The 21,041-nt window shown below is 43.4% G+C and overlaps 1 protein-coding gene across 1 annotated transcript in view; it reads left to right on the forward strand.

Annotated features, from left to right (window-relative positions):
• Positions 1 to 21,041, forward strand: part of PRKDC (protein kinase, DNA-activated, catalytic subunit) — a 174,678-nt gene that overhangs the window by 83,888 nt on the left and 69,749 nt on the right. Inside the window, 14 exon segments of the mRNA XM_075588499.1 lie at positions 758 to 830; positions 1,534 to 1,682; positions 1,803 to 1,943; positions 2,111 to 2,230; positions 3,016 to 3,159; positions 3,779 to 3,930; positions 4,636 to 4,767; positions 5,794 to 5,905; positions 7,537 to 7,664; positions 7,741 to 7,890; positions 14,810 to 14,983; positions 15,488 to 15,586; positions 17,258 to 17,468; positions 17,572 to 17,758. Of these exon segments, the coding sequence (XP_075444614.1) occupies positions 758 to 830; positions 1,534 to 1,682; positions 1,803 to 1,943; positions 2,111 to 2,230; positions 3,016 to 3,159; positions 3,779 to 3,930; positions 4,636 to 4,767; positions 5,794 to 5,905; positions 7,537 to 7,664; positions 7,741 to 7,890; positions 14,810 to 14,983; positions 15,488 to 15,586; positions 17,258 to 17,468; positions 17,572 to 17,758 (1,972 nt within the window).

Below are 21,041 nucleotides of genomic sequence, written 5' to 3' on the forward strand. Positions count from 1 at the left end.
TTTCTTGTCTTATACCAGTTCCTATTTCTTTTTGAGAAGCTGTTGGTCCTTACATCCTTACTAGGATCTCTTATCTCCACAGAATAGGCACTGCCACAACAAAAGAGGTTTCAAAACCACCTAGACTCCATTTCCATGAGACCAGGGCTTACAGGTCACTCAGGTTGTCACGGTAGACCAGGTCTCTTAACACATTTATATTTCTGGGATCAGTCAATAGGCAAAAACAAAACAGTGAAATAAAATTGGGTTTATTTGGATAAAACATTGGAAATACAACAAAACACAAAATTCAGAAATATACACACTTACTGGAGTCTGGGGTATGAGATCTAGCCTTTCCTAGGTGCAGAGCGCCCGCTTGCAACGACTTACCCTGATCGGAACCTTGTTCATGATGTCCTGTTCCAGCTCTAAGGACCTTCCTCAGTCAGGTCCAATACAGCAAATGGCAGTGTGATTGGTCGCTTTAGACCATTTTAAATTGAAGACCCTTATCCCGTAGTATTTGTGGATGTGATCCTGAAAGATTTGCTGTCTAAAGCTTGTAAATTATTTCTTGTTAAAATTCATATCTCACGAAAGCTGGGAGTCCTCAAAGCACGAGGACACGAGAGAGATAGCGTCAGATCTAGCTTCACCATCATGCTTTGAGGCCTCCCTACCTGTACTCCATATACACATTGTAATATCCGTCTTCTAAAGTTCAAAGCATAATGCTGCAGTTCTTTCTTAAAATAACCTGTATGAACTGTAGGTGCCGATGGAGCGAAAGAAAAAGTATTTTGCTATTCGTAACGAAGCGAGGAAAGCTGCAAATGGAGATTCTGGTATGTTGATGCATTTCCTTGTAAATGTGATTAAAGACGTTTGTTTCAGAGAGATAACATTTCATTTAATGAAACGAAGACAAAACGAAGTGTAGCACAAACCGTAAAAACCCTTCCTAGTAACATTTTGTAACACGATAACTTCAGCAGAGATTATCTTGGAACTGGGGGAGCTGGAAATAACTTGATACAGGTGTGGAGGACATTCGTGTTCCAATGTTTAAAAACATAAATAAAAGAGAAGTGGCCAATATTGCTTCTTTAAACAATGTTTCAATATCTTATACAATTATGTTTTACCTTCGCTTTATTTATAAACTAATGTAGCTGTTTGTAATACTATTTTGGAGCTTCTAATGAAGCTTCTCTTGGGCTCAAGTGTGGGAAGCAGGAAGGATCAACGTGCACTGCTCTTCTCAAGCATTTGCAATCCAGAGTGTAGAAGGCAGGGAGCATCTATTTTTCTCTCAGCAAATAGAACAGTCGAGCCCAGGTACATTCAGTTCTGGGCTCTACAGTATGCACACACTGGCTTTGTATATCATAGAACTTCATGTACAATATAAATATTTTAGTTACGCACGTTAGTAGTTAAGATTTATAAGAAAACTTTTAGTTTTTCATGTGAATAAAGCAAACTTTGTCTGAGTTTATTAAACTGTTTTTTTTCCCTCCCCCCCATTATTTATCCTTCACAATGAAGACGAGCCCCAGTATTTATCTTCCCAGTCCTACATGGCAGATAGCAGCTTAAGTGAAGAGATGAGCCAGTTTGATTTCTCAACTGGCGTCCAGAGTTTTTCTTACAGTTCCCAGGACCGGACGCATTCTCAAGGCCGCAGCAGACAAAAGGTACATATCCCAATCAGTCACCAGAGTTTTAGATGATGTTCTTAAATATAAATAGTATTCCATATTCGAGAAAAATAATTTCCAAAATAACAGTGCAAGTATCTTATACCGTCTTCTTAGGAGCGTATTTCTGAAGAGGCGACTCTGGATGATGTCATGGAGTTTGAAATGGATGAGCTTAATCAGCATGAGTGTATGGCAGCAGTAACGGGCCTGATCAAGCACATGCAGAGGAATGAAATTACACCCAAAGTAGAAGAGGTCTGTGAACACATCTGTAGTAAATGTATCATAAAAACATAGAACATTTTATTACGTTCCTGTGGAACAAACACATTCACCTGCAATACATTTGAAATCTTTTAAGCCCCTTTCGGCAGGAAAGAGGTTAATTTATATTGGCGTATTGTACTGCTTTTTTCATTTAGGGGGTGATTCCACCAGATCTCCCTCCATGGATGAAGTTTCTCCATGGAAAGTTGGGGAATCCATCCACGCCACTTAACATCCGCCTTTTCCTTTCCAAGCTTATTATCAACACTGAAGAAGTAAGTTATAGGAATCTTTTCTACACTACATTTCAGAGAAACAGGACCCTTTAAGATGGAAAGCTATTAGGACCATATGTAGAACGCGGTACTATTCCATAATGCACCTTAGAAAGCACCAGACAATACCTTGCAGCCCATTTACTTGAAAGTGTCATACAATATGTTCTGGTACTGGAAGGTGTCTTTTTGAGAATACTGTGGCAATAGTAATACAGTATGTTTGCCAAATTAAAATTAGGTGATTGATACCTTTAGCTTAGTATAAGGATTTTGAAATCTTTTTGAAAGTTTGTCCTGACAATTTTTGTAAACATTATATCCTTTTTAGGATAGATTTTACTGCCTTTATTGTTCCCTGAGTTTTCTTTATTACAGTTCCGTGTTCTAAATTGGTTCTCAGACTTTGAGGTGGTGCCATAAAAAAAGAATATCACTGGAATGGAGAAAAGACAATAGATAGTTGCTCATGGACCCTATAAAAAAATGACTGATTTCCAAGTATGATTTAAAAAAATGTTTATTATTTAAAACGGTATCAAACACCTAGTTTTAAGCTATTACACTCATTACTATCAGTTCACTGTGATCCTGAGTAAGGACCAGTGAAATATCTGATCTGCTGGGAAAAATGCTGTTTTTTTAAACACATTTTTTATAATCTCTTTAAATACAATTTTTTTTATAGATAAATAGGAAATCGTATGTTTATGGACTATTTCATTTTCCATCAAAATCAAATTAAATACCTGTTGTACCTTACTGAATATGTTCAAATGTTGCAGGTTTTCCGTCCCTATGCAAAGTTTTGGATTGGTCCCATATTACAGCTGGTTGTGTCTGGAAATAATGGTGGGAAAGGGATTCACTACATGGTGGTAGAGGCAGTCGTGACCCTTCTTTCTTGGTCAAGTATCGCTACCCCCACTGTAAGTAATAATACAAGTATATTTACATGCTTGTACTGTACCATTAGTGTGTATTCAGACATGAACATAGAACAGTTTGTGAATTCCATGTATTGATACCTTTTTAGATGTTAAATTCTTATTTACACAGTTTGAAAAATGTAAGTTCATTAAAAAAAACAAAAAAAACAAAAGAGCAGTCTGCATGCACAGCACACGTTACCTCCGTGGTTCTGACCATGTGGTGTGACGTAATATAAAGTGTCGTCTCTTCGTTTGATATTTCCTCAGGGGTTTAGATGACCTTACAAGTTACAGTGCTTTCATCATCTTACTTGTAATGTCAAAAAAGCATAGACTTATTTTTATCCAGAGCCGAAAATTTGATTTTGGCAACTGGGAGAAAGGCAGTAAGCTTATTGTTGGATCTTTATTAAGAAAATTGTTTTTTCTTGCGTCTCTAGGAAGTTAACTCAATTTGTTGAGGTACTTGAAGTACTACTGTATCTTACAGAATCAGTGGGGTTTTTTTGGGGGGTGAGGGGGGTGGCGGGTTAATGCAGGTTCCTGGGGCCTAGATTCTGAATGCTATTTAACTGAAAGCCCTTTAGCAAGAGATGACTTCTGTTTTTATTTTCAGGGGCTTGCAAAAGATGAGATCCTGGCTAATCGATTGCTTGAGTTCTTGATGACACATGTATTTCATGAAAAGAGAGCAGTGTACAGACACAACCTTGAAATTATTAAAACCGTTCTGGAATGCTGGAAAGATTGTCTTTCTATACCATACAGGTTTGATTATACATGCATTTGGGATTTTGTATTTTTTGTTTCGTGCTCTATGCAGTTAAAATGATCTGTGTTTAATCCAATACTCTATTTAGAATTGAAAGTGTTGTATATTTTTCAAAACAGCAGAGCCTTATATAGCGATTACATAGAAACATAGAGATTATATTCACTCTTTGGCACAGCAGAGCCATTGTTTTTCCTCCTGCAATGCGTTGTCACTCCCTCCAACAAATAGCTTTTACCCAAATAGTGTGACTCCAGCAGATTTAAAGTAACTTTATAACATCCTTTAATTACACTGTTGCAGCTGAAATGGATTCAAATATGTCTTACTTTGGCATATGTCTATATATTTCCATTCTCTGCCTGCCCAATAAACTGGGAGAACTCCTTCAAAATGTAGAAGATCAGCAGTAGTATTCCCATATATAAATGAGATTTTGATTTGGAAATGGTGTGTGGGTATATATCATGTTTATATATTATGTTTATATATCATGTTTATATACTGTATCATGTTAATATATTGGTGCTATTTCGTTTAATTCTAGTTCAGAAAACCATCCAATTCATGGTTGGAATTTTTCCGAGCAGAATGTGTTTCTGCTTTTAGAAAATAAATGCAAATAGAAGTGACACTTCATCTACATATTTCTATGCAATATTGGATCCTGCAGTCATCATTCTCTCTTTATTATTCTTCAGGATAATATATGATGGTTTTTCTAGTAAAGATTCTAATACAAAAGACAACTCTGTGGGGATTCAGTTACTGGGATTAGTTCTCGCCAATAATTTTCCTCCTTTGGATCCAAAATGTGGAATAGACGATGGAAGGTGAGTAACCACCATTGTAATCGACAGAAATCTTGGTTGGGTTTTCGTAAAGTCCTTGTGAGCAGCAAAAATCGTTTTGGATTCTTTTCCATGGAAGTAGTTTTTGTGTCTAAGCAAAATATAATATCTCCCATGTTGTTGTTTTTTTGTGTAGTTAAATGCAACCATATCTTATCTACGGCATTTAGAGATGCAGTTCCCCCTGCTTGTTAATGGTTTATGTGTCTTAACCATATTATTCAATGGAGGGTCTGATTTCACACACCTGAAATTTTCACTGATTTTTAAGCTGTCTTTTGTTCTTAAAAAATGAATCTCAATCCTAAATTAAAATAGCATCTAAGTTCCTCTCACTCGGGGATATAATTATTATTTAAAGTACTGTATCTGATAAGCTCAGGATAAGATATTATTTCTGCCAAGACTCTTTGTAAGCTTTATGGAAAACAGCTCTGCTTTCTGGTGCGGTGCGGAGCAAGTTATAATAAACCGTAGACGTTGCCATTTGAACAATTTACTGGAGGGGTTGGGCCTTTTTAAGTAAAACAAATGATAAAATCAGCTTGGGAAAGGAATAAGGTTGGTTGTCCGTTCTAACGTTTACTGTGCCCTTTGGCCTTACCACGTACGTCACAGGGAAATGCTTGTTCTGTAGGGGGTGAAGAGCAGTCAGCCCAATCAAAATGGATGTGGAGCTCCCTCCACTTCCTGTGTTTGGGGACCCAGCACGTCACGTGATCTAGGAGCGGTCACATGATGCGGAAGTCTGTTGGCACTCTGTGCCGCTGGACCCCGGCCCTGAAAAGGTTCAAGGCCAACACATTGAGCTCATTTGTGGAGATAATTGCACGATTATAGCAGCTTGCTGCGATTTTCAATGTATTTATTTTACCCAATCTCAACCAAGAGGTTTTTTTGTTTGACAGAGCAGTCAATTACCATTACTACTGACTGAGACTGGATTGCTATTATGTTAATTTTGGTGACCAAGGCCAACACCACATGTGCTAACTGTCTCTTTCTTAGGTACTTTCAAGCTTTGGCCAGTAACCTTGCTTTTACAAAATTCAGAGAAGTTTATGTTGCAGCAGCGGAAGTCCTGGGACTTGTCCTTCGATACACTGTTGAAAAAGAAAAAGTGAGTATTTTTGTACCAAGATTACCTGGTCTGATTAAACGGCTCCATTGGATGTAGCTTTTCTCCAGCATTTCAGTAATAGGCAACACTGTGGCACAGTATGGAATAATTTAGAACATTCTCTGAGCCAGATGTATGTAAATACTGAAGCATTCCACTTTATAGGCTGAAAAGATGGAGAACATTCATGGTTACCATCGGCTAAAGGTAAACTGCATCTTAAACTGTTATTTTGACAGCATGAAGCTTAAGTACTTTAATCTCCAAAGCATATCTGTGTTTCTGTACAGATTGCTTTTTATATTTCAGTTTTCAATATGAAATAGATTTAAGTAAAAATCTCCTCACAACATTGTGTTATTGGCCGGTAATGTGCCCTGTTCTGAGTGAACTATTACAGGCTAAATGTATGATTTTTTAATAAATAGATACTTTTTCTTGTGTGCTTTTAATGTACTGTACTTGTTTATTACAATAAAATTTTAAATACAATAAAGCTCCTCTCTATACACACTGCAGCCCCCCTATACACACACAAATACTCTGCAGCCCCCTCTTTATACACATACACACACACTGCAGCTCTTCATCTTCCCACACACACTGCAGCTACACACACACACTGCAGGTACACACACACACACACACTGAAGGTATACACACACACACACACACACACACACACACACACACACACACACACACACTGCAGGTACACACACACTCTGCAGCAGACACACACACAAACTCTGCAGCAGACACACACTATATAGACAGAAACTGCAGCTACTGTACAAACTAAGGCCGCGGCCCCAGTACCTTCAGGCGTGCGCTGTGTGTTCAAGCTCCGCCCCCCCCCCCCCCCAGTCAGTCCGGTCCCAGTTACTACCCTGTCGCGCACATTTCCCCAGCGGTGTGCGACAGGTTTTCACTGAGACAGGGGAATTTAAGCTCGGAGTTTGCGATGGAGGCGTGGCCACGCCCCCGCCGGCGGTCCAGCAATGAGGGCGAACTAGCCGCGTGAGGTCATGGCCACGCCCCTGCAAACCCCCCCACCATGCCCCCTCCCATCGCAAATTCTCCCTCTGTCTAAGGACCACAGATCGCAGTGCTGTGCACGCGCCGCCCCCACCGCGGGGCGCGTACTTCAGTGCTGACTGGGACCGCAGCCAAACTCGACAGACAGACACTTTGCAGCTACAAATGCACTCTCTCCCTCCTCAACTCAAGGGCTCTGTGCACGGAGGGAGGGGGAGGAGTCACTGCCTGGCTGCTGCATCCTGACCAATCCCCTGCCCTGTCTGAGAGCTGTTCCTGCCTGCTGACAAATCCATGGCCCTGTCTCAGAGCTGTTCTGAAAAAAAGGAAAAGCTCATTGGCTTGAAATAAACACTTGGCAAGCTGCCAAAAATTCTGGGCATTACTGAATGAATAATGTCTGGAATGTTAACCAATCAGAGAGCAAGGATTTCAATAATGCCCGGAATTTTACAGATTTAGCCTATAATTAAATATTACATTTCAATTATTTAATCTTTAAAATCAAGTATATACTGTATTCATGGATTGTTGGCAGTGTGTTCGAAATCCTTTTCTTTTCACTCAAATGCAATGTATTTTTTTAATTGAAGGTAATGGAAGGCCCAGTTTTCAATTACATAGTAAAGGAGTTAAACCGACATCAAAGCACTAATAAGGAAGACAAATTTATTATGTGTTTGAACAAGGTAGTGAAGAATTTCCCACCTTTCGCTGACAGGTACGATGATTTCTTATTGTTCAGACCACCTTGTCTTGGGCTTTACAATGCTGACGTGCTATTTTGTCACTTACAGGTTTATAACTATTGTTCTTTTCTTACTGCCAAAATTTCATGGGATTCTCAAGACCCAGTGCCTGGAAGTTATAATGTACAGGGCTGAAGAAATACCAGACCTTTTTATCACGTTAAAGAGTAAGGACTTCAACCAAATTATGAGCAGCAGGTGAGATATATCCATACAGGAATAGGTATGCCCTCTGTCCATATCTGGATCTTTTAACCATCATAAATAAAGACGTGCAATGTGTTTTTTTTTATTTTTTTTTTTTTTTAGTCTGCAAACACACAATCCCATCAATCTGTAACTCCAGAACCCATCATCATATATGTATATATATTGTATGTATGTATGTATGTATGTCTTTATATTGGTGTCAAAAGGAGTACTACTGAGTGTGGCCAAATGTATACGACAAAAATACTCTATGCTACATCCAATATGACAAAATACATAGTTAAATGCTTCAATGTTGGTATTCTCATGAATAAAGGTCATTTAGTTGGCCAAAGCGTTATAAGCCTGCAGCCACTTCGCGGCATGACCTATGCATGTCCTAGCACCAATTATTTCCCCATTTATACATTTTTTGAAATGTCACCATTTTGAGAAAATGTTGCTAAAAATTTAGCAAAATGTTGTCAAATTTCCCATTTATTGCATTCCATCAGCAGTGCGTGCTGATAGCCAATTCTGTTACATTTTTTTACATATTTTTAAAAATTCAATGCTTCGTCGAGGAGATATGAGCAGTTGAAATATGTAGTATCCGGGAAGTCAAAATTAATGTCTCCCAAGAGCCCAGTGCATCCTGAAGTCACAGCGGTTTTCTCGGACACTAGCGATTCATTAAAAACAATATGTGAACACTAAAACAAACATAAAAAAAGGAAATGCTCAGGGGAAAATACTAGCATTATATGAATTAAACTCATAGGCTTCTGGGGGTAATGGAATTTTGTTGTTGTTGCTGTAAACTACTGTACTTTGTGCTAAAAAAAAAAAAAAAAAAACATTGCACGTCTGCAAACCTAAATCTTTTTTTGTTGGCGCTCACATTTAAATGTTAATTCTTCATTATTGTGTTTGATTTGTATGTTTGCCATTTTCCTCCCATTTTTATAGATTCCCAAGGCAGAAAATATTAACTAATTATCCATTGCAGAAATTCAAGGATATATAAAATGACTGCCCAGTGACTAAAATGTAAAATCAGCATGCCTACACCCGGGCGGCGTTGCTTAGACGCATTTTATAACCAGAGGCCGAGGTTTTAGTTTTTTTTCTTCATCACAGCTGCTTTGATATATTTTCTTACGTCTATGGAAATTTTAGCATTGTTAAACCAGCATGCCCTCCACATTGCCCCCTTTTTGCAGGTACTTTCCCCATTTTTTTCAATGTTGTCCTGAACCTAATGAACCCAGCTGTACTTATGGTACCTATTCCTGCCATTGTGTGAGTGGAGGAGCGCTCCACTGCCTGTCTCCCATTGGTCGCAGATCAGAACCTTCAGCTAATTACATGAGCTGGAAGATCAATGACTGCTTTGATACATTTTGTACAACCTGCCTGTCATTTCGCTACCTCTTTTCGACTGACTGCAAATACGGCTAAAGTGACCCCTTTTGGTGAACTTCAAACTCTTACAAAAAGTTGTGAAGGGTTTGCCAAAATAAATTCAGTTTGAAAAATAAGTTATTGATCAAACTTAAAATTCTGCCAGGAAAAAAGTGACCTAACATATGGCAGGGACTGAAAGGGAGAGAGACTTCCAAAAGCACAGCTTTAAACACGTCGAGGGGGACACCTGACCTGCGCAAAGCTGCGCACATCTCAGAAACATGCCCATTGAAATCCTTTGAATATACTTTGCATACAGTATAATCAGAAGATTAAAGGGCCCTGCAGCACTCAAAATGAAACTTACAGGCAGGGCCGCCAACAGATTTCCCGAGGCCCATGACTAGAGATACGTCCGGCCTCCTCTGCGGCCCCACCCCCCTCGGCGTGCATTGGGAGCCCCCCCCATTTCACATTTCCTGAGCCCCTCTATTTCCTACCCTCTTCCCATGTATTTCTCTCCCCTCCATCTCACTTCCTCTTTTCCTCACTCCCTCCCCTCCTCTCTCCTCTCACTCACCCCCACCTTCTGTCAATTACCCCACTCACTCAATCCCCCCCCCACAAAATACATACCAAAAAAACCCACTCACCTAAATACATTTTAAAAATACACCCCACCCCCAATGCATTATAAAAAAAATACACCCCCACCCCCAATGCATTATAAAAAAAATACACCCCCACCCACAATGCATATCAAAAAATACACCCCACCCCATATTAAAAATACACCCCCACCCACAATGCATTATAAAAAAAATACACCCCCACCCCCAATGCATATCAAAAAATACACCTACCCCATATTAAAAATACACCCCCACCCACAATGCATATTCAAAAATTCACCCCCACCCCATATAAAAAAATACACCCCCCACCCATAAATGCAATTAAGACACCCACCCCCAATGCTTATTAAAAAGACCCCCACTCCCCAATACATATTAAAGACTCCCACCTCCCCAATACATATTTAAAAAGACCCCCACCTCCCCAATACATATTTAAAAAGACCCCCACCTCCCCAATACATATTAAAAAGAGCCCCATCTCCCTAATATATATTAAAGACCCCAAAAGATCCCCAACCCTAAATACATATTAAAAAGACCCCCACCTGCCTAATACATATTTTGAAAAAGCCCAATACATATTAAAAAGACCCCCACAATACATGTAAAATAAGACTTAACTTGTGGATGATCAGGCCAGGTCCAGTGGATGTGGGGGCCCGGAAGGCCGGCACTGCAAGTTGGGCTCGACCTCTGGCTCGGCCCGGCTGCTGGTGATCTCCCAGTTGGACCCTGACTCTCCCCTCAGCTGCAGCCTCCTGCATGCCTCTATCCCTCTGTCCCACGCCGAGCTTCCGCCAGGTCTTCCTCTCATGCCGTCACACGCCGGAAGCAGAGAGCGCTGACGTCAGAGTGCTTCCGGCGTGCTGACGTCAGAGAGGTTCGTCGGCGTGGGACAAAGGGATTATTATGCAGGCTGCTGCTAAGGGAGAGCCAGGGCCCGGCTGCGAGAGGACTCGACTTGCAGTGCCGGGCGGCCAGGCCCCCCAATTCACCGGGCCTAGGACGCCAACTCCGGCAGACCCACCCTTTTGGCGGCACTGGTTACAGACGGCAATTTTCATTTTTGAGTGCTGCACGGCCCTTTATCTACTAATAGATATGTGGATGGGCCCATGGATCACCATCCAACCTATGCTAGCACCTTATTATATTGTCATTTTTCCCTCTCTTTAGTAGTTGACAGCCCAATAACCCCCTTCTTTATACTTTGCATACTCCAATATTTTCCAGGTAGCCATCGTATATCCTCAAATTTTCTACCTATTTTTTATTTGTATTTTTAAAGTTTGCTCAAACTGTAGACAAGTTCGTACATCTCTAGCCTGGACTTGCAAATGTGTGTTCATTTGCATGTAATTAACCCCATAAAGTATAGCCCCTGTATGTCATGTGACAATAGAGTAAAGGAAACCAGTTTGGGAAACGTGTGGATGACACCCATATACCAATGGGTTCTCTGTTTGCAGTACTTCATGTAGTGCAGGCCTGCACAACTCGTAAAGTGCGAAGGGCCGAACTGCTCCAAGGAAAAATAAATTGGGCCGCACGGGTAAAATCATCATCATCATCATCATCATCATCATCATCATCATCATCATCATCATCATCATCATCATCATCATCATCATCTCTCCTCCAGCACCCATCATCATCCTCATATCTCCCCCAGAACCCAACACTATCAACCATTGCGATACTCCCCATCTATCTCTCATACCCCCATCTCTCCCCCTCACCCACACACAATACACCCCTCCACATCAAACACACAATACCCCCCTCCACATCAAACACACAATACCCCCCTACACCCCACACACATCCCTCCCCCCTGCAGCTCACATCCCTCTGCCCCCTTGCACCTCACATCCCTCTGCCCCCTTGCACCTCACATCCCTCTGCCCCCTTGCACCTCACATCCCTCTGCCCCCTTGCACCTCACATCCCTCCCCCCTGCAGCTCACATCCCTCTGCCCCCTTGCACCTCACATCCCTCTCCCCCCTTGCACCTCACATCCCTCTCCCCCCTTGCACCTCACATCCCTCTCCCCCCTTGCACCTCACATCCCTCTCCCTACTTGCACCTCACATCCCTCTCCCCCCCTGAACCTCACATCCCTCTCCCCCCTTGCACCTCACATCCCTCTTCCCCCTTGCACCTCACATCCCTCTCCCCCTTGCACCTCACATCCCTCTCCCCCCTTGAACCTCACATCCCTCTCCCCCCCTGAACCTCACATCCCTCTCCCCCCTTGCACCTCACATCCCTCTCCCCCCCCTTGCACCTCACATCCCTCTCCCCCCCTTGCACCTCACATCCCTCTCCCCCCCTTGCACCTCACATCCCTCTCCCCCCCTTGCACCTCACATCACTCTCCCCCCCTTGCACCTCACATCACTCTCCCCCTTGGGTGGGTGACAGTGACTGGGTGGGACACAGTGACTGGGTGGGTGACAGTGACTGGGTGGGTGGGTGACAGTGACTGGGTGGGTGACAGTGACTGGGTGGGTGACAGTGACTGGGTGGATAGGTGGGTGACAGTGACTGGGTGGGTGACAGTGACTGGGTGGGTGACAGTGACTGGGTGGGTGACAGTGACTGGGTGGGTGACAGTGACTGGGTGGGTGACAGTGACTGGGTGGGTGACAGTGACTGGGTGGATAGGTGGGTGACAGTGACTGGGTGGGTGACAGTGACTGGGTGGGTGACAGTGACTATGACAGTGACTGGGTGGGTGGGTGACAGTGACTGGGTGGGTGACAGTGACTGGGTGGGTGACAGTGACGGGGTGGGACACAGTGACTGGGTGGGAAGAGTGACTGGGTGGGACACAGTGACTGGGTGGGACACAGTGACTGGGTGGGTGACTGGGTGGGTGGGTGACAGTGACACTGACAGTGACTGGGTGGGTGGGTGACAGTGACTGGGTGGGTGGGTGACAGTGACTGGGTGACAGGGTGACAGTGACTGGGTGGGTGACAGTGACTGGGTGGGTGGGTGACAGTGACCTTGACAGTGACTGGGTGGGTGGGTGACAGTGACTTGACAGTGACTGGGTGGCAGTGGGTGGGTGGGTGGGTGGGTGACAGTGGGTGGGTGGGTGACAGTGACTGGGTGACAGTGACTGGGTGGGTGACAGTGACTGGGTGGGTGGGTGACAGTGACCTTGACAGTGACTGGGTGGGTGGGTGACAGTGACTGGGTGGGTGGGTGACAGTGGGTGGGTGGGTGACAGTGACTGGGTGGGTGACAGTGACTTGACAGTGACTGGGTGGGTGGGTGATAGTGACTGGGTGGGTGACAGTGACTGGGTGGGTGACAGTGACTGGGTGGATAGGTGGGTGACAGTGACTGGGTGGGTGACAGTGACTGGGTGGGTGACAGTGACTGGGTGGGTGACAGTGACTGGGTGGGTGACAGTGACTGGGTGGGTGACAGTGACTATGACAGTGACTGGGTGGGTGACAGTGACTGGGTGGGTGACAGTGACTGGGTGGGTGACAGTGACTGGGTGGGTGACAGTGACTGGGTGGGTGACAGTGACGGGGTGGGACACAGTGACTGGGTGGGAAGAGTGACAGGGTGGGACACAGTGACAGGGTGGGACAGTGACTGGGTGACTGGGTGGGTGACTGGGTGGGTGGGTGACAGTGACACTGACAGTGGGTGGGTGGGTGACAGTGACTGGGTGGGTGACAGTGACTGGGTGACAGGGTGACAGTGACTGGGTGGGTGACAGTGACTGGGTGGGTGGGTGACAGTGACTGGGTGGGTGGGTGACAGTGACTGGGTGGGTGGGTGACAGTGACTTGACAGTGACTGGGTGACAGTGACTGGGTGGGTGGGTGACAGTGACTTGACAGTGACTGGGTGGGTAGGTGACAGTGACTGGGTGGGTGACAGTGACTTGACAGTGACTGGGTGGGTGACAGTGACTTGGGTGACAGTGACTTGGGTGACAGTGACTAACAGTGACAGTGACTTACCTTGACCCGGGTGGGTGCAGGTTGCCGCCGGACGCTTGCTCCTCCTGCCCCCGATATCCCTGCAGCAGCTGCCTGGGACGGGAGGTGGGCTTGGGGGCGCAGGTTGGGGGAAGGGGGGGGAGGAGGGCACGGGAGGTGAGCTCGTGGGGGACGCGAGAAGCTGGCCGCGGAGGGAAGCGGTGAGAAGCAGGCCGCTGGAGGAGCTGAATTATTTAATTATTACTTCCCCCTCCAGCCCACGTTGGGAGCAGGGGGGGGAGCGGGCCCGCAGAGGAGCTGCATGTTGCTTCCCCTTCCGCCCCGCGTTGGGAGCAGGGAAGGGGGAGGGGAGCGGGCACGCAGAGGAGCTGTGTGTTGCTTCCCCCTCCGGCCCACGTTGGGAGCAGGGGGGGGGGGAGCGGGCCCGCAGAGGAGCTGCATGTTGCTTCCCCTTCCGCCCCGCGTTGGGAGCAGGGAAGGGGGAGGGGAGCGGGCACGCAGAGGAGCTGTGTGTTGCTTCCCCCTCCGGCCCACGTTGGGAGCAGGGGGGGGGAGCGGGCCCGCAGAGGAGCTGCATGTTGCTTCCCCTTCCGCCCCGCGTTGGGAGCAGGGAAGGGGGGGGGGACGGAGCGGGCCTAGCGCATGCGCGCCGGGACCGCAGGGAATTGGCGCCATTTTTTTTTCAAAGGTTTTTTTTTTTTCAAAAAAATTTTTTTTTCAAAGTTTTTTTTTTTTTTTTTAAATCTCATCGAGGGCCACACAGAGAGGCCAGGCGGGCCGCATGCGGCCCGCGGGCCGCGTGTTGTGCAGCCCTGATGTAGTGGATGGTTTTTGCCACTTTTGTATCTATCATAACCTTATTGTGTCTGACTTAAGTTTGAGAATCAAAAGATACAATGTTGTCTTCTTTTCAGAGATGATGAAAGGCAGAGAGTGTGCTTAGATATAGTATATAAGATGTTATCAGCACTGAAACCCACAGAACTACGTGAACTTTTGACATCAGTAGCAGCTTTTAGCTCGCACTCGTCTCCTGTCTGTCGGGAACGTATGTACGACATTCTCATGTGGATCTACGACAATTACAGGTGATGGCTATGTTTTAAAGCATCTCTTTGAAACGGTGTACTGTACACAACTCTACTTTGTGTGACATTAAGATTGTAGGAAATACCTTAAATTGTTTGTTACACATATTGAGAATGACATCAGTGGCTTGTTTCTTTGTGTTGTGCATATATAATACTCAGATACCTGAAAGTATTAGACACATTGTGAAAGTACAGTGGGAGACGTTTTACTATTACCTTTTTTTATTGCACACTTGCTGTTTCTCTCTGATTTTTATGCATACATGTATAAATCTTTCTAAAATATGAGCAAATAGCTTTCTTTCAATATTCATAAATCCAGATGTATTTATTTTTTTGTGTCGGACACCGTACCACAAGTTTTTTTTAATTTATTTTTTTATTTTTTTAAAGCTACTTCGACCACTGGGTTATACACAATTTTTTACTTAAAAGTAACTTATTTGAAGATCATTTTTTGAAGGAGAAATCATAGAATTGTCATGTCTTTTTATTTTTCAGAGATCATGAAAGCCAAACGGATAATGATTCACGAGCAGTGTATAACATTTCCAAAGAAGCATTACTTCAAGGATTGGTGGATGAAAACACCGAACTCCAGTAGGTATTATACATGTGCACTAACACTAAATGCTTGACAGGGTTCAGATGCTACAGTTTCCAAAACAGTAGCAAACTCTGCTTCATTCTTTGTATTTCCAGTACCGGTTTTCTGTCAAAGTGCATGGGTTGCCATATTGAATATGGGTCTGATAGAGCTGCACAAGTTTCAGCAAGGACAGCAATATCTGTTCCATGTGGCATGCATATGGAGAAGTTGTCCATGGCACAATTTGGGAACTTTTTGTTTTTGACTGATCTACCCCTGTACTGCACCGACACACTTTATTCGAGCAAATACCCGGTATGTACCTGGCAGATACCTGGAATGCGCCGCTCCTCACCTCTGACAAGCCCCGTTGCGTTTGCCTTCCCAGCCTGGGTTCATGCCTGGCTGATGGGCGGCTGATTTGTTAAATGATAATGATTACGATTTAATAGGCTGCAATGCTTCGCGTGTCTACCAGATGGCATAAATTCATGAATTGTAATGCAGTATATATATATATACTGTGCAGTATTGCAGCCAGCGGGAATAAAATGCTTCAATCCTTGCCTAGAAAATAACCCAATATACTCGGGCAGAAAACAGTCACAAACCTCAATACACCCGGGTATACCCGAATTCGTGGGACTAGCCGCGCTCGAATAAAGTGTGTCGCCAGTGTACATCCACTGTGCATCTAAAGAAAAGGGGAACATTACTAACTGTAGCTATAGTTGTCTAAATAGATTCAACATTTACAGATGATCCTAACCTCCTTTTTGGAGGATTTTCTTATCCCTTTCACTGCCAGGTGGACATGGAATGTACAGCAAATACATCTGGCATGGAACCGGTGTACTCAATCTTTCATTCTATGGGGCAGATTAACTAAACACCAACGCTGGATATCACACCTTGCGTTCACTGCCATTCAATTAAATGTAGTGTGGTCACTGTACTGTATATACTTAAAAGGGGTTGGGCCCCTTTTTTTTAGCCTGACACAGAGCGCCTCTCGTCTGTGGCATGAACCCTCTTGTGCCATGTACCAGACATTTCTTAGTAGAAGACTGACCTCAAAGTCTGTAGCCGCTGCTCTAAAGAAAATCGGGGATTAGTTTAACATCACTTTGTAATCCCTTTAAGTGCCACAGGGGCTTATAATGTAGCTGAGTGACTGCACATTGGGATTTAAGGAGTTTACTGCCACTCCTTGTATTTGTGGGGAGCTTGCACTGATAACACTCCCTCATATAATTTTAATCTTGCATAGGTATTGTTACTGAATTATTCAGTTTCATTCTATTTAGACACTTAAACAGTAATACATTTGTCGTTTAATTTGCAATTCACGATGGAATTCAATGAAAGTATTGAATTAAACAATACACTGTCACCTATTAGTTTTGTATTAATATTATCGTAATGATATACAGTAATGTGTTATGATGCCACCACTTTTGGTCAATGTAGCATAACGTTCTTTGAACTCTTAGTCTAAGGCAAGCTTTCATATTCACATTCCTTTAATGAACGTTAACCATATTTCCACTACATTGCAGTAGGTGCTGTAACAATGATGCTAAAAAGAGCATATACAGTATATCTTACATTCAAATGCGTTTTCTATCCTAAAATGTAATGTGTATATATAATATGAATGTACTTTCTACGTTACTCAAAAGGCTTATTGTGAGAAATTTCTGGAGTGATGAAACCAGATTGCCAACTGGCACAATGGACCGCATGTTAGCAGTGTTGAGCTCCTTATACTCCACAAAGATAGAAAAACACTATCTGAGTTTAGCAACAAACCTACTACTTGAAATGACGAGCAAGAGCCCAGATTATATCAGACAGATGTTTGAACATCCACTTTCAGAATGCACATTTCAGGTAAAGTATACCTTTTGTTTGTGTATATACGCGCACGAATCCAGCTAGACAAGTGCTCCTTTGCTCATGTCAGCAGTTTTATAAAGATTTTGCTCTCACTTAGGACTACACTGTTGACTCCAGCTGGCGCTATCGCAGTACTGTTCTTACGCCCATGTTTGTGGAGACGCAAGCTTCACAGAGTAGCTACAGATCTCGAACACAAGGATCACTTCCAGCTCAGGAGCCACTGGGAGGCCAATTAAGAGCTACCCAGCAGCAATATCAGTTTACCCCAACACAGAATGTTGGTAAGTGGTGATTGTGGTGTTTCTGAATTTATTTAAATGTTTTGAATATCCGTTCTATTATGTACATTTCAGCTAAAATACAATGTGGGTGGATTAACTGGTTGTTTAACATTACTGAAATGGGAAGTAGATACCGTATTTCCTTGATTCTAAGACCCACCATTGATTTAATTTAAAAAAATTGGGGGAAAAAAGAAAAAGAAACACTAAATTAAAGGTGATACTCACGTTGTGTCCGGGTCTTCCACAATGTTGTTGCGCTCCCTCTGCACCTCTGCTCTGCTTATCCAGCCACTTCTTTCCCCCACCACATCAGTCGGATGAGGACAAGTTCCCGCTGCTGCCCATCGACTCCCAGGTAACAGCATGGCGACTGCATCCCAATACCGGCCTCCTTCCTGGCTTTCAAGGGCTTAACGCCTGGTGGGTTTGGGGGAGGGCAGGTCCCGTGCGCATACCAGCCACCCATTCCCCAGTCAGAGGGACACCGGGAGCTTAACAGCCGGCCATTTTGGATGGAGGGGAGGAGTTACGGTCCCGTTCACACTTGCCCGCCAGGCCGAGTGTCACCGAGGGAGGAGAGTGGCTTAACGGCTGTGGTCAGAGCCGGTTAAGACTGCCAAGCTGCTGCTGGGCACTAGAAACCCTTGTAAGCATCCCTGCTTCAGCAGCGCCCCATTTGCAGCCTGGGTTTTTTAAATTAAAAAAATTAAACATCGATTCTAAGACGCATCCCGATTTCAGACAAGTGAAAATGGGAAAGGTGCATCTTAGAATCGAGGAAATGCAGTATTAATAAATCAACAAAATATAAACACCATAGGGAACTTGGTGAGATGTTCCAATTTACAGTGACAAGAAAAAGTTTGTGAACCCCAATGATAATTATGAAAATTCCATAGTTTTTCCATGATAACCTTCTTAAATCAAAACCAGTATTTTCTTAGTTATCCAATATATTGGTTTATATTAACCAATTCCATGTCTTTTGAAACAAAATGATGTATGAATTAGACAAACAATGAGAAATGAAGAGTCAGTGTATGTGTAAAAGTAAGTGAAACCCTGGTTTTATAAGCTAACGGAAAGGGGGTAATTAGGGATAATTAGAATCAGGTGTTTAAATAATTAGATAGATCTGCAGGGGTGAGTTTGGGAAGCCCTACTCTATATAAAGATCAGAAACTGTGTGTTTGGTCTTCACCATTCAAGTGTGTGGTAACATGTCATGCCACGACCAAATGAAATCTCAGAAAAGCAGTGATTGATGATCATCAGTCTAGAAATGGTTTTGTAACCATTTCTAAGGTTGTAGGGCTCCACCAATCTACTGTCAGAAAGATAGTCTACAAATGGAAAAAAATGAAGATCACAGTCACTCCACACAGGAGCGGTCGTCCTACCAAAATCTCTCAAGAACAAACCGGCAAATCATCCAGGAAGTCATAAAGAATCCCAGAGTAACATCCAAGGACCTGGAGACCACTCTCACCTTGGCTAATGTGTGGGTTCATGACTCCACTATCGGAAAAAGTTTGAACAAGAATGGTGTTGATGGAAGGATAGCCAGGAGGACCACTGCTCTCTAAAAAGAACATTGCTGAACTTCTGATGTTCGCCAAAGAGCACATAGATGATCCACAAGACTGCTAGAACATTTGGCCTCAATGAGAAACGTTATATTTGGTGAAAACCCAAACTGCGTTTAAACAGAAGAACCTCATGCATGTATCTATTTATATTTTTATTTATATATCGCCAAAAGTGTACTTTGCGTCACAAATAATATAATACAGGGAATTATAATAATACAATATGCACAGCAAAATCAGATAATAAGAAAGGAAATACCTGCTCCGAAGAGCTTACAATCTAAGTGGTATGATGGGAGGCTTGCAGAGATAGCAGATGGGGGAATAAGTGCTGTAGATGGTAGTGCTTGGTCACAGTGGTTGGTAGGAGTGACTGTGAGACAATATCCATGAGTGCAGGCTATTGGGATGCTTGATTTGTGAGGTGAGTTTTACGGTTTGTCCGTATTAAATCAGATAGGTTAACACCATTTGCAGGATGAGTGGTGGAAGGGTGAGAGCAGGTGTGTTTATATGGCTGGTTCCAGGGTTAGGAGAGAGATCCCCAGCAGCAGGAAGGAGTAAGTAGAGTGTCTGAATAGAGGATTTGTGGAGGTGCGTTTTATTGAGGGGTAACGAGGTGTTTAAATAATGGTGCAGTGTATGGGCACAGGCATAGGTGGAGGGGAGGAGAGATGAAGAAATGTGGATAGGAGGAGAGTAGGGAAGTAGGAGAGAACAGAAAAGTTTACAAATGAGTGAGGAAACGGTAAACAGAAAAGCAATAGGGAGGGCATAGTGAGATGCAGGGAGAGAGACTTCCCAGGTTTTGGAGGATAGGAAGAGTACAAATTATTAGAGCATTTAGAAAGTCAAGTTCTCTCAGTTGCAGAGTTGTTGTTGTTGTGCAGTCCAGATCTATATGTCTTCTTCACCTCCAATTCTAACTCCAGTATTAACTCCACAGACATTTTATAAGTGACACACAGCCAAGATAGACACATTTAAATACTCTAAACACATTCACTTGACTAATAATTAAGGGAGTGGTTTGCCTATTCATCTCAGACAGACATACTGACATACATAAGATCTAGAAAACATCCACAGATGATAACTCCAGTATTAACTCCACAGACACTTTATATGTGACACTTAAGATGTTATACACAGCCAACCATCAAGAATAATGGTGGGAGTGGGAGGCTTTGGGGCTGCTTTGCTGCCTCAGGACCTGGATGGCTTGCCATCATTGACACATCCATGAATTCTGCTTTGTATCAGAAGATTCTAGAGGAGAATGTCAGACAATTCGTCTGTGAGCTGAAGCGAAAGTGGGTCATGCAGCAAGACAATGATCCTAAACATACACGCAGGTCTGCAGAAGAAGAAATTTTGCTTTTTAGAATGACCTAGTTAAAGTCTGGGCCTAAACTCCATCCAAATGTTGTGGCAGGACCTGAAGTGAGTAGTCAATGCAAGGAAGCCATGTCGTTGAGTTGAAGCAGTTCTGTATGGAGGTATGGGCCAAAAGTCCTCAAAACAGATGTGAGCGACTGACCAGAAGTTACAGGAAACGCTTAGTTGAAGTTATTGCTGCTCAAAGGGTACTAAATCTAAAAGTTCACGTACTTATTCACACATGGATCTTGAATGTTAAATCATTTGGGGATAAGTAAATGTTGAAAAAGTATCATGTTTTTGTGTAATTT

The sequence above is a fragment of the Ascaphus truei genome, chromosome 2 (genome assembly GCF_040206685.1).
Source record: "Ascaphus truei isolate aAscTru1 chromosome 2, aAscTru1.hap1, whole genome shotgun sequence".
NCBI classification, from domain to species: Eukaryota; Metazoa; Chordata; class Amphibia; order Anura; family Ascaphidae; genus Ascaphus; species Ascaphus truei.